This window comes from Ptychodera flava, chromosome 17 (assembly GCF_041260155.1).
Source record: "Ptychodera flava strain L36383 chromosome 17, AS_Pfla_20210202, whole genome shotgun sequence".
NCBI lineage: Eukaryota > Metazoa > Hemichordata > Enteropneusta > Ptychoderidae > Ptychodera > Ptychodera flava.
The window spans coordinates 19,958,163-19,973,691 of NC_091944.1; the positions used below are offsets into that span (position 1 = coordinate 19,958,163).

Below are 15,529 nucleotides of genomic sequence, written 5' to 3' on the forward strand. Positions count from 1 at the left end.
ATTATTTTCTGACATTATTTATAAATTTGCTGTTTTACAGTGACAGTGCAGTTGGAATGAATATTGCACATAACTGGAACTATTATCAGATAATTGCATCATGTGTGAGTGTTTTTTGAGTTTTTTCTGAATATTTATGGAATACAGAATTGATGATTGACACCCAGTTATGATTTCATGCAAAATAGACAACTTCACAAAGCACTAGACCAATAAAAGTTGAATGCTGAGAATTATTTCACCCTTCACAATTATAGATTTAAGGATGGCCTCATAATGTCACACTTTCATCATTAACATGCAAAAATAAATAGTTTTACAACAATTTCACTAGTTTTCAGGAAATTATGCTGATAACAATTAAAAATCTGTTATTATATACCAAAAATGTTACAATTGAAACTATATAGGATTACATATGGGGTAACTGGTCACCTTATATCGCAGCAATTCCATGGGTGAAAAAAAGACAAAATGTATCCAAATTTCGGTTGGCAGCTGAAACTATAGGATTAGATAGGGGGGGGGGGGATCTGAACTCTATTGCAGCAATTAATATGGCCGTACGGATGCAAAAAAGACAAAATGTATCCAAATTTCTGTTGGCAGCCGACAGTGTCACATCGCTGAAACTATAGGATTACACATATAGGGGGATCTGAACTCTAATTGCTGCAATAACATGGATGAAAAAAAGACAAAATTTATCCAAATTTCTGTTGGTAGCTGACAATGTCACATCGCTGAAACTATAGGATTACATAGGGGGGATCTGAACTCTAATTGCTGCAATTAACATGGGTGCTAAAAGACAAAATGTATCCAAATTTCTTGGCAGCAAACAATGTCACACAAGTGATGCTATATTTAGAAACAAACCTACAATCGTGATTCGTGCTACGTATGTCAGAATTCATGTAGTTCTAATTATGTACTTGGTTCATGGGGTGATGGAAAACACTAATTGGATTTCATCTGCTGGAGACATGACGCAATACTTTATGTTTGTTGATGAAGAGTCTGATGTCAGCCTGAGACTGAGTGAATAACAATTCAACAGGACATGAATATACATCTTTCCATATAGGAAAACATATCAAAGTCTAAACACTGCGATATCCCGGTGTGATAGTCATACAGTCAGTTTATTTCTTACACTGGGCTTTGGATACAAAGCACTGGCTCATGTATCTGAAATAAAGATTGATGATGTTGTCATCGTATGTAGTCAACGCTAAGAGCATTAAACCAAATTTTCACTTTTTCTGTGAAAACGGTGGGCAGAGGGATTGGGATGCCTAATTGACTTTCCAATCCAGCAGTCATTTATATCGCTGTGAGGCACTGCAGTGTGAAAGACACACGCACTGATAACAACTTGGAATGACATTGACTGCAAACACGGTAATTGTTACAGATGGATGAACATCAGTGCTTCCATCTTTGTACGTGAAAAAAATGAATTGAGCTGCATCTGTGGAACACGCAGAGCACTCATGAAGGACACTGTGACGCCAGACAGCTTTAAGATATGAGAGCACTAAACATATAAGACTGTCTCCTGGTAGAAGATTATGTTGAAAATAGCTACAAAACACATTCATTACCTTTATTGCATGAAACTTTGTACACCATAGATTAGTCAAAAGCTGACAACATACTTTACACATCCCATTTTTTGCAAAACGTGAAGCATGAAAGGAACTCTTCAGTGATCAGGGCACGGTTGACTGTTCAGCAAAATCTTGAATTAGCGAAATAGCATGGTGTGTGTGCCTACCAAGCAATTTTTTGGATTCTGTCATCATTCACTCCAGTTTTGTACTGAACATATGCAATATCTGTACCAGAACCTGATACTTCACAACAATTATCTCATTTGTCAGAAATTATCAACTTTAATTTAAAACTCACTACGTAATTTAATCTGCTGTTAAATTCAATTGTATCATAGATTGGTAACTTCATTAGATATTACTTCCATGAAACAAATTTCAAATATTTCACCCATGCTGGGTAAAAAAATGTTAATTCTAAACTTCTTTTTTTTAACGTATATTTATTGAATATCTGTCTACTGTCTATGACATCTTTTGACATCTTTAGGGGTTCCATGACAAGTATCAGGCCATTTAACCCTTTGAGAAGTCACCTTTATAAAATATACCCCAGTCAATTTTTTTCAGAGTTTTGACATAATTTTGATAAGAAATGTTAGCCAATGAAATGTGATACCCATTCATTCCAAAATTATCAAAAGAATTACAGAAAAAGTTTTAAAATGGTGAAATGTTGCACTAAAATTATGGCGGGAAAAATGTACAGCACTCAAAGGGTTAAAGCAATGAATTTTCTGAAAACAACTTAAGCTTATAACCAAATTAAAAGCTAGGTTTATTTTTGGAAGCCTAGATATTAGCGAATGCTGTGACATGTAAATTGTTATTATTGTTTAATGATCACGTGACAGCTGATATTAATGACCTCTAAAAATCAGTCTTACTCTCCCCTGTACATGCTACAGTGTTTCGCCAATGAATGGGTTCACCTGAAAACAATGTTTTCACTTTTCCCTACAAAACTGCCACTTATCAAATTCACACGTCTGTCATTTGATGGTTTGGCATTTATCAGGTGATATGCATGCAGGTGACTGAAAAGGTCATCAACACCTGTACTTGGTGACCTTTCACACTAAAAGGTCATAACACTTGTATCCGGTGACCTTTCACACTAAAAGGTCGCAACAACCTTACCCAGTGACCTTTCACACTAAAAAATTAGCATGTAAATTTATGTCTGAAAGCATGACTGGAGAGTAAAAACAGCATCACACTGGCGATTCCGTACTACATTACTGGAGATGTTACTGGGTACAGAGAAATAATTTCCACCTTCACAGCACATTAACTCACCCGCCAATTCCTGAGCTCTGTGCATTGACCACTCCCAGACACAGGATGGTTGCTATGGCGCTGTCCACAGCATGGCCACCACTCTTGAGGATATCAACGCCGACCTGAGAACACTGTTCCGCCCCACATGACACAGCTCCATGGGCATTCAGCTGGGATTTATCATCGAAATAATGAAAATATATATAAATTTGAATAAAGAAAAATATACTACAGCATTTTTTTAAGATTTTGGATAACAAGTCATCGTTGATGACACAGTCCCCACTTGTTAATGGGTACTTGATTACAGGTCCTCAGAGAGGATAGAGTCCTCTTAATTAGGTCTGTGATAAAAATACTTTGATACAGATGGCACTCAATGGCCAAGAATGAGTTCCATGGTGATGAAAACATAAAACCAATGTAGGCCACTATCCTAAAGGTCATTAAATGAGTCAACTGGGAATTAGTTGACAGGATGTTGCAAAACATTTTTTCATACTATCCTGACACTAATAGATTATCACCGGTACCATATTTCATAAAGTTTAATGCAGTATTTACAACACTATGAGATCAACATCTGATCAATGTCATCAAATTTGACTTTGTATTTGTGGATATATCACTCTAAGTCTAATTAGGAAAGTTCATTACATATGCAATTACAAATTAATTAAAATGACACTGATAAACGTCTTTTTTCATTGTTAAAGCAACGTGAGCTTAGCATCTGTACAAAGTGTCATGAAATTTGATGCAGTATTTCTTGACATATCAGCCTAATTATGAAAGGTCAATAATTGACATGATACAGCTTACATGATGTGAAACAACTTGACGAGCATGTATGAAATAGGTCAATGTCCTTGTACCAACTTTGAATGATACTGGTGGAAATATGTCTGAATTATGGCTCAGTACATGAGAAAATCGTAACAAAATCGCCGCCACGCAGCGATATTTGATCTTACTGTTCAAAAAATCAACACGTATATGTATGACCTAGGTCAATGTCCAGGTACAAACTTTAAATAAAATCAGTTGAGACTTGCCAGAGTTATGGCTCTCGACATGAAAAAACCATGACAAAATTGCCACCTGTGGCCATATCGGACCATATCAAGAAACAAATCAAAGTACATATGTATACTATGAGTCAATGTCCTTGTACCAACTTTGAATAAATTTGCTTGATACATGTCTGAGTTATGGTTCAGGACATGGAAAATTGTAAAAAAAATGGCAACATAGCGGCCATATTGGATCGTATCACAAAACAAATCAATGTGCATATGTATAACATAGGTCAATGTCCTTATACCAACTTTGAATAAAATCGGTTGAGATATGCCTGAATTATGGCTCTGTACACAATAAATTTGTAACAAAATGGCCGCACAGCATCCATATTGGATCATATCACAAAACAAATTGACGTGCATATCTATGACATTGGTCAATGTCCTTGTACCAACTTTGAATAAATTTGGTTGAAATATGTCTGAGTTATGGCGCTGTACATGAAAAAATTGTAATAAAATGGCCGCCTGGTAGCCATATTGGACCGTATCACAAAACATATCAACATGCATATACATGACATAGGTCAATGTCCTTGTACCAAGTTTGAATAAAATCAGTTGAGACATGCCTGAGTTATGGCTCTGTACATGAAAAAATTGTAATAAAATGGCCGCCTGGTGGCCATACTGGATCATGTCACAAAACAAATTGACTTGCATATCTATGACATATCAATGTCCTTGTACCAACTTTGAATACAATCGTTGAGAAATGCCTGAGTTATGGCTCTGTACATGAAAAAATCGAAACAAAATGGCCGCCTGGCGGCCATATTGGATCGTATCACAAAAGAAATCAATGTGCATATGTATGACATTGATCAATGTCCTTCCTTTGTACCAACTTTGAATAAAATCGGTTGTTATGGCTCTGTACATGAAAAAATCGTAATAAAATGGCCGCCTGGCGGCCATATTGGATTGTATCACAAAAGAAATTGACATGCATATCTATGACATTGGTCAATGTCCTTGTACCAACTTTGAATAAAATCGGTTGAAACATGTCTGAGTTATGGCTCTGTACATGAAAAAATTGTAATAAAATGGCCGCCTGGCGGCCATATTGGATCGTATCAGAAACAAATCGACGTGCATCTGTATGACATATGAAGTAATCCTTGTACCAAGTTTGAATGAAATCGCTCTAGGCATCTCTGAGATATCTGCGTGAACGGACGGACGCACGCACGCACGGACGCACGCACGGACGGACGCACGGACATGACCAAACCTATAAGTCCCCCCGGACGTTGTCCGTGGGGACTAAAAATCATTGAGTGTAGGGTGTAACGTGTCTATTAGGATAATGTTTGGAACAGCAATGTTCATAAGAGAGAGGTGCAATTACTGGTAATAGAGCTAATTAAAATTCCATTCAAATTGTAACTTTCAGCTTCTAATCTGTCCTTAATAGATGATGCCTATAATACAGTGATGTCACTAATGGTTGCACTGAGTAAGATTCTATTGATATGATAAATTTCATTTTGAAAAGTCTGTCCATATCCCTTTATCCTAGCTGCCAAGTTCATATTTCATATTAAAACTAGTGAAACACAACATGTCCCAAAAGGTGATTTTCACAAAAATTGAACATTTGAAGGCCCCTAGAAAACATAGATACTGTACACATGATTTTTATGGACTACAGCTGCTATAACAGATAAAGCCAAGTGGGAAAAATAAATGTACATATAGTTTTGTCTCAATACCGTTTGCTACTGACTTGGCAGATAGAGAAGAGATACTGTCTGGCAGGAAATAAAATGAACAAGTCATCGTTGATGACACAGTCCCCACTTGTTAATGGGTACTTTGATTACAGGTCCTCAGAGAGGATAGAGTCCTCTTCATTAGGTCTGTGATAAAAATACTTTTGAATAAATTCGCTTGATACATGTCTGAGCTGTAGTTCAGGACATGAAAGAATCGTAATAAAATGGCCACATGGCGGCCTTATTGGATCGTATCACAGAACAAATCTATGTGCATATGTATGACAGACATCCAGCTCTATGGCTTTGCTCAGAATTAGATATATGCATAATTAATGAGGTACAGTATGAAGCATCATAAGGTCTCCCATCATACCATATATGAAGGGTGTACCACTTGTGGTTCCTGAGTTATGGACAAATATGTATATTTGAGGTCAAAGGTCATCGAGGTCATGTGACATTTTGTCAAAATAATTGTATTGCTAAGTTATTCCTATATACCAAAAATCAGACCTCTAGCGCTATTGACTCGCTCAAAATTAGATATGCGCATAATTGATGAGGTACAATATGTGGCGTCATAAGGTGTCCCATCATACCATATATGAAGGGTGTAGCACTTGTGGTTACTGAGTTATGGACAAATATGTATATTTGAGGTCAAAGGTCACCGAGGTCACATGACATTTTGTCAAAAAAATTGTATTGCTAAGTTATCCCTATATACCAAAAATCAGACCTCTAGCTCTATTGGCTCGCTCAAAATTAGATATGCACATAATTAATGAGGTACAATATGTGGCGTCATAAGGTGTGCCATCATACCATATATGAAGGGTGTACCACTTGTGGTTACTGAGTTATGGACAAATATGTATATTTGAGGTCAAAGGTCATCGAGGTCACGTGACATTTTGTCAAAATAATTGTATTGCTAAGTTATCCCTATATACCAAAAATCAGACCTCTAGCTCTATTGACTCGCTCAAAATTAGATATGCACATAACTAATGAGGTACAATATGTGGCGTCATAAGGTGTCCCATCATACCATATATGAAGGGTGTAGCACTTGTGGTTACTGAGTTATGGACAAATATGTATATTCGAGGTCAAAGGTCACCAAGGTCAAGTGACATTTTGTCAAAGTGTCTGAGATATCTGCGTGAACGGATGGACTCATGGATGGACTCACGGACGGACATGACCCAATCTAAAAGCCCCCTTGACTTTATCTTTGGGGACTAAAAACTGTGTAACTGCATCCTTTTTGCAATATGAATACGATGAGAAACTAAATTTTTATTTTTCTTGGCCTTATACATGGGAGTCTATGGACTGCCTTATACATGGGAGTCTATGGACTGCCTTATACATGGGAGTCTATGGACTGCCTTATACATGGGAGTCTATGGACTGCCTTATACATGGGAGTCTATGGACTGCCTTATACATGGAAGTCTATGGACTGCCTTATACATGGGAGTCTATGGAGGTGAAAACTAAAAAGTCCTCTAACACGGCCAAATTTGATTGCATTGTGAAACAAATCGATGTGCATCTGTATGAGGTAGGGTACTATCCTTGCACCAAGTTTGAACGAAATCGCTCCAGGCGTCTCTGAGATATCTGCGTGAACGGACGGACGCACGGACGGACGCACACACGGACGCACGCACGGACATGACCAAACCTATAAATCCCCCGGACGGTGTCCGTGGGGACTAATAAAGATGGTGTTCTTAATACAGAGGTGCTTGGAAGGACAAAGTTTGTAACTTGTTAGATGCTTGCAGCAGTATAATATTGCAGTTTTACTTGCCAGAGGACCAAGGTGACACACGTGCACGTAAAGCACTCACCTGTCTTGGTCCAAAACAAATATGGAGGATAAGAGCCGTTGTCACGGAGACAGCAAATGTGATGCAACAGATGATGATGATTTTGAGTCCCTTCTCATTGGGTGGCGGTTGTTTGATTTCTTCCAGAGTGAGGAGTGATGTTTCCCCGTTGTCAAGGTGCGACTCTTCCGACTCATGTCTTTCTCTCGATGGTGGCTGTTTCTCCAGTAAAAGTGCACCTGGAAGAAAAATGGAGTAAAAAACAATAGTGCTCCATCAGGCTATAATTTTTGATGTATTTTAATGTATTTGTGATCTATCTTTAAAAAAAAATTTCTTTTCCTAAATTCATTTTAAAATGCCAGGTGTTTACAAGTGTTGCATTTAAACAAAGATTTGAACATTTGTAGGCACCTGGAAACAGAGATACTGTAAACATGATTTTGGTCACTGAAATCTGATGAAACTCCATAATTAGGACTCATGGGAGATTACAGTCTTATTTGGTAGTTCTAGCTCGATTTGACCCTGTAAATGGCTAATACTTAAATTTGAAATAAATAATAAATAAATAAATAAATAACATACCAAACAGGTGAAAATGTATGTACATGTATTGTTTTTTACTAATTCAGCATACCAGGGAAAAGGATAGGCCTGCCAGGCTAAGGGTAAACTTGGCAAATTGGCATGTGTGTGAGTGTTTGTAAATATATTTTTGATCACTGAATTAATGTCAGAAGTAGAACGCAATACATCTCTTTGCAAAGCTAATAATTTTACATTTCGATACACTTGAGGGAGAAAAAGTGAGAAAATGTAATGTGCCGGTTTTGTCGACCAACAAGAACAAAAATTTCAGCAAGAGTTACAGCTATTGCCCCTTTGACTTTAAAAATGAAATGTATGCAATCGGTGTGACTTTCAAATGAGCACAGAAACTGGAAAATGTTTCAGTCAATACAGCTGTATGTATTTACTTTGAGTACACGAGAAGAAATGTTGATAAAACATATTGCATTTGAAATTATGACAGTCACTCATCAGAACTTATAGTACAACCAAACAGCTTGCTACAGCAAAGGTCAGATATTTTCTATACAGTGAATGACAGAAAGATAATTTTTGATGTGATAATCTGTGATCACTATCATTCATGTATGAACATGCCAATTTCGCAAAGTGCTCCATATGAGTATTATCCTTCATCAATCAGGGATAATTATGATGACTACATGTAAGTATGATTATTATTTTCATCATCTGCATTGCCAGACTTATATTTTATGTAACATACCGGTATAGCAAATACAAAATTATTTTAAATTCATATATCATTATGCAACTTAACTTTTTTGGAAAGGGTGCAAAATGTGCAATAAATGGGTAGAACCATAAAAAAAAAGCACACTTAGTATCTGACGAAGCAAGAATACTATCATGTTGTGACAAAACTCTTTTTCCCCGTCAGTTATCAACCTTTTTATGGATATGGTAACTGCTTTGTTTGTCCAAAAGTGTACAAAAAATCCTTTGGGAACTCACTTGCTTATTTATACAGCGTTGTATAATAATTCTGTCTTTTCAAAATATGGACGTAATGTCCTTCATCACTCCCCGCCAAGTAAAAATGAATGCTATGTACTGATGTCTCAGTGGGTCTGTATGTTATGTATGCAGGGAGGCTGTGTACTGTGGTGAATACACCTGAACATGCAAGACTTGAGAGTCTCAGGGAACACATATGTCACTGGCATTCACAGCAGGTTTTCACTGATTGCAAATGTGGAAAGAGCATTAGCAACAAGCAGCGGAGAAAACACAAATTATTCAACCCTCAGGGGAATTTTAACTTGCCCTGACATGTTTCTCAAGCATTCTCGATGTGCAATCAAGTATGAATGTATTGGGGGAGGGGGTCCTGAGGGGGGTCAGAGACAAAACAATACAAAGTCAGCCCATTGGTACATCCATCCTCAGCCATAACATTGGTCACTGCTTTTGTACACATACTCTGCCGTGACAAGTTCTGCACTATACAGGAAGGTATTTTCACAAGATTCTGCATGTTATTCTATTTATGTTGCATTTTTATTATAGGTTTGATCATTTGAAGGCCTCTCACATTTACCTTGAATATGACTTTTCATGACTAATCTTGCTGCAAAATACCATGCTTCAGTGGGTGAAAACATGTTCAGATTTGTCTCGATTTGTCTCCATACCACTTTTGACAGACTTGGCAGATAGTGAAGTACTATCTGACAGGACACAGGTTCTGGTTGAGCAAACTGATGTTAACAGAAGTCCCCATTCAAATTTGACAGCGTCGCTAGAAAATTGAACCCCACGGCTTTTGAGTGATGGGTAGAGAAACCTCACTTTACAGGAAATAGGATAGCAAATGTCTTGATTTATTCATTGAACTGATCTTGATGTGTCTTGGCAATTTCCGCTGGGAGTTTTCTCTCACATTCCACGTTTTTTTAGTATTCTGTGATGACAACTAACCTCATGTTCCATTCAATTAATGATTTCATGCAGTGCTGAAGAAAGAGGTGAGACTGTTGTGTCAAATGTGTGAGGCCGTCTCCAAGCAGTTGACGGCTACCATACTGTTTCCAAGACAACTATTTCTTGGCCTCTCATGGGCATATTTGTGATAAATCTATGGAAAACACTGGCAGAAATAATAAGGGCATATTCTTACGGAATGTATATAAAATCACTTTTTTCACTTTTCAAACTTGCATACAACCTTTGGAGGTGGAGTAAATCTGCAGTACAGCAGTCTCCACGAGCAAAGCACCAATGTGTTTTGTTAGGATAGTCTGCATATTAATGAAAGATTTGCATATTTCTATATTAGCATATGAATGGATCACCATGAAATCAGAGAAGTAGCTCACCTTTCTAAAATTGCTGTGTGAAGAACTGCAATGTGTCAAACAGCCACATATGATGCATAGTATTAAAGTAATTTTATAATAACTGTCATTTTATTTGCACAAACATACCTTATCAGTGTGACAAACAGTGAAAAATGTAATTCTTATCTCATGTTTTAGTGTGCCTAGATTTGAAATATAAAGAGTTTAAACCACAGGCTGTATTCATTTTACTAAGTTTCTGATGCATGAATGTCTTTGCTGTCACAAGTGAAAAATAACTTACTAAATTCACTGATTGCCAAAATGCTCAGTTCAAACCCTTTTTTGACAAGATTGGAATGTTGTAAAATAACTGAGCATGTGAATCATAGCGTGATCACCTCTTCCCCACCTTATTATCAACTGTAGAACTGAAAACAATAGTATTACGAGGCCAGTACAGCTGTAACTGTTTGTGATTGTTTATTCTTTTTCTATTTGTTATTATTTATTTCTTATCACCTTCAAAGTCTTGTTTTCTTCAGATTGTGCTGAAAACCAACAACTGCATGAAAAGGGCATGTTATTGCAAATGTAGTCCACACCAGCAGTCACTTGTCACAAACCTGTACAAGTTGAGTTGACACATCAAATACTGTGTATCCATAGACAGCAGAAGGGGGAAAGATACTATCTATGGTGTATCTTTAACATGAATTGTAGTTGACATTACAATCAAAAACAGGAAAAATAATTGTCAAAAATTACAGCTCTTTTCCTTTGACGGTGAAATTGTTTTTTCCATTCTTAATTGGAAGAAACTTCTTGTTAAAAATAAAGCTAGGAGTCATAATCATTAAAAATCAGCCTATCCTTTTACCTACATGTACCTCAAATTTATCACTATTTGAAATTCAAGATGGCCGCCTGTACTTTATATAAGTACATGTAGCTCAGGGAAGAAAATTGAATTCAAAAATTGAAGTGTGAACACTGTACTTTCTAAATTTTCAAATCAAATCCCAAAAAAGCCTAAGCACATTAATTACTTTAATGTTGAAAACCTTTTGAACTCAAGGAACTTTTTGGCTTGTGAGAGTGGTTATAATTTACAATATTACTTAAGATAAGTATCACATGTGGCCAACCCATTCCTGATCCAAACGGGTTTATCTATTAATCTTACTACCATGGACACTTTACGTCACTTGGAGAGCTGAACTGTAGTCTGAAAATAGCAACATATCAGTGAGTCTTGTACACTGATAGAATCAACAGCGAGGTGTACACTTTTGACATTTCAATACAGTTGCTGAAAGGGTGGCAGGAATTACGTTTCAGCGATGATATAAATTTTGTCTAAATTTAGAGTTAAACAAAAGCACTTCCCTATATTGATTTATATTCTTGTTTTCCGTAAAACCTTTATTCAGAAATTATCATTGACGTTTCTTGCATTAGTTTGGCACAAACTGCTACAATGACCTCACCTGCCAGATAGAAAAAACCTGAAAACGCCAGTCTGTTGTTATTGTCTTAAAAGGAATTTCAACATTCTATTTTCTAACTCAAGAAAATTGTTTTAAGTATTTCCTTTTAACAATTTGAGTGCCAAAGTCAATTTTTGCTTCCTGTTTGGAATATAACCCGGTCAATTTTTTTCAGATTTTTCCCAAAATTTTGATCAAAAACTGTTGCCAATGAAAAGTGAAGTCTATTCTGTCTATCAGAATCAAAATATTACAGAAAAAGTCATAAATTTGGTGAAATGTTGCACTAAAATTTTGGTGAGAAAAAAATTACAGCTCTCAAAGGGTTAATAACATATTTATTACAATGGAGTACATATAACCCCTCTTTTTACAAGACCTATTGATATACACTCTATTCCATCGATTTATTTTTTTTAAAGAATGGTTCAATAATGTCAGGCAAAATAAAGAAATATTTGTGTTTCTGTAACATGCCTCTGAAAAGTAAGATAGGTACCGTATGCTAGGTCAAAGGAAATTTTTTTAATTTTTATTTTTGTTGGCTGAAACCTATAAAATACCGTAAATTTAGAGAATTTACTCTAAATTTTTTTTAAATGCCATAAACAATGTCTTGGGTCATTGATTTTTCTAGGGTTGATCAAATTACTGATAACAGACAGATATTTTCAATTCATGTATCTGCAAGCAGTAATTTATTTGACATGTATGAGCAAGTGAAGATATTTTTTTGGCATCATATAATGTAGATGTGTACAGATCAATTTTCATTGCATTAACCCTTTGAGTGTTGTAATTTTTCCCTCAAAATTTTAGTGCAACATTTCACCAATTTTTATGAATTTTTCTGCAATATTTTGGATAATTTTGGACCAAATGGATATCACATTTGTTGGCAAAAACCTGAAAAAAAATTGGATATATTTTATAAAGGCAACGAAAATTGACTTTGGTGCTCAAAGGGTTAACTCCGGTTTGCCAAATAGGCAATCAGCAGAAACTGAGAATTTTGTTACGCTTCATTAACCATGTCGTACATGCAAAAGATGAAGACGTTTGCCAAAGAAAAAAACAATTAAAACACAGCAATGTGGCTAACTATTCATTGTGTTTTAAAAACATGTCTGCATTTTTTGTAAGGAAAATTAACCCCATGAGAATTAAGTGTATGTGTGGAAACTTGAGTATGCTGTTATCGAGACGAATATTCAGCGAAGGAGAGATGTAAGACAACTAGCTCTCTCGTAATGATTCAGTGACAGCATGGCGTTGTGTAAGACGCCCACTTGCTCATACATGTCAAATAAATTACTGCTGGCAGATACATGGAACAAAAATATCTGGCAGAAAATATTTTGATGGGAGATTAATATGTACAGTGCGAAGGCACTGGTATGTGAAACAAACCAGTCTGTACAGAAGTACGAATTAATTCTCTTTTACCAGTTCAAGTATGTTGTATATGCCTACTCATGACATCTTAAAACCTTTAAAAAAATTCAATTTCAAAACAAAGGGGTACAGGTTTGATTTGATATTTCAAGACTATAATTGACTATAATTAACATACATAGTCAAACAATTGATGGTCACTGACCCAATAGCTTATAACCAAATTGAAAAGAATTTGTGGTAGATAATTTAAACCTCTATTTGTTGAGAGTAAGGCAAATTCATTCTGACAATTGTGAACTGTATCCCTAGGGAGATACAAGATTACTGCCAAAGCAACATCATGAATGTGCTTGTAAGGACAGACTTATAATATGAGGGTATTATGAAAACGGCACAAAGGATGCACTCAGACATAAGTGCTGCATATCAACCTGACATGAAGCAGAGGGCAATGTGTGGCACCAATGTCCAAGTGCATGCATCTTTTGTGGTATTATCATAATGACCTTATTATAATTAGCATACATTTCAAATTTGTGACTGGGAAATCAAATGGGCCGGCCTATAAGTATAACCACTTTCGTGCAATGTCAACAATATTTCTTCCAATTTTATGATATGGTGCCGGTACAATGTATCTATCTTGGCCATGTTTCTGGACAACCTGTGATCTGCACATACAGTGCACGAGACATATTCTGGCACTTATCCAACGGATCCGTTGAAACCATTCAACGGTGAATGCCCAGAGGCAGCAACAGAACGCACAGCACATGGGGGAGGCATAGGACCGACGCCTGGAAATATTCTATATGGCTTTTTTAGCACACACAAAATTCTATTGTTCTCTATGGTAGATGTATAATAATGTTGAATATTTCCTTCCTATATTTAATATTCAATTGTGTACTTCATATTCTTGTCACAGTAGAGCATCTAAAGACAGATGTTTACAGACAATAGGTTGTGCAAAATTCTGATAAAATAATCATAATTTAATAAAAAACACTAAGAAACCGTGTTTACTATAAGGCATCAACAATCACACTATAATAATATCATAATATCATTATTACTAATCACTATTAGCAAAGCTTCTGTTTATTGATTTGTTGTGTTATTGTACAATATGTTCTGAGATGTGCAGATAAACGGTTCAGGTATAGTCGATGTATTCAACCCTACAGGCTAATCCTCACTGCTATTCAATAGGACCTATTTCAAGCCTCCCTGAATGACACGCAATGATTAATAGTCAGACCTGTGAGATGTCAAAATGACACTCTTGATGTTTAACCCAGCTGGTGAACATGTAATCTTGCTGTATCTTTTGTTCTTCAAAGTGATGGCAGAACACCTGTACTTTCTATATGATTCCAGGCTGCCTATGTCACATGAAGACCTCACACACAATCATCTTACATGTAGCAAGCACAGCTGTCCGTTTGATTCAATTTTGATCCCATCAGTACAGATTTCTGGTGACATACCTTGACTGTGCTCTGCCGACTGTACGGGGCACAATCATGTGACCTCGCGTCAATTACTGAAAATTATTCCAGATGTCTGTGATAGTGTGGAGATCACATGATCAAATAAAATGAAGAGTGGATGTATATGGTTAGCATCTGTGCTGGTAATAAATTTGTCATGCCCTTACAATATAGATATGTAGACATGTTTTCATACTTGAAACTGAGCTGATATGCTTGCTGCTGTATATGTATACACACAGTAATACCTCAAAAAAAAAAAATCGTGCAGTGCATTTTTTCAAACCACCTCTTTAGAAACTGAGAGAGAGAAACTCTCAGTATTTCACTGATTACAGATGACCAGAATGTTCAGGATATCAACTCTACAGCGTTAGTGTAAAATATTAAACAGTTTTGACCTGAAGTGTCGGCACAAGAATTACTCATGAGTGGATTCAGAATTGATGCTGTCCAGGTCTAAACCAATCCCATGCAAAGAACTATAAACAAGGTCTGTATAATACGCTCCTGGAAAGTACTTGGAAGTCCTGGGATTTTAAAGCTGGAAAGTCAGGAAATTTCCTTGAAAATGAAAGAAATGTCCTGGAAAATTGATAATCCGCAATTCTCAAAAATGACAAGATAATCACTGCGGTAGAGATACCATAAAAATTATATGTAAAACGATATGCAAAAATGATACTGTAAAAATAATATCTGGAAAAGGTATTATGGACATCATGACCTTAAAA

At 36.2% G+C, this 15,529-nt stretch overlaps 1 protein-coding gene across 1 annotated transcript in view; it reads right to left on the reverse strand.

Annotated features, from left to right (window-relative positions):
- Positions 1 to 15,529, reverse strand: part of LOC139115736 (glutathione hydrolase 1 proenzyme-like) — a 43,348-nt gene that overhangs the window by 19,241 nt on the left and 8,578 nt on the right. Inside the window, exons 2-3 of the mRNA XM_070678063.1 lie at positions 7,566 to 7,783; positions 2,916 to 3,067 (exon numbers count right to left, since the gene is read on the reverse strand). Of these exons, the coding sequence (XP_070534164.1) occupies positions 2,916 to 3,067; positions 7,566 to 7,783 (370 nt within the window). The remainder of the gene's footprint in view (positions 1 to 2,915; positions 3,068 to 7,565; positions 7,784 to 15,529) is intronic.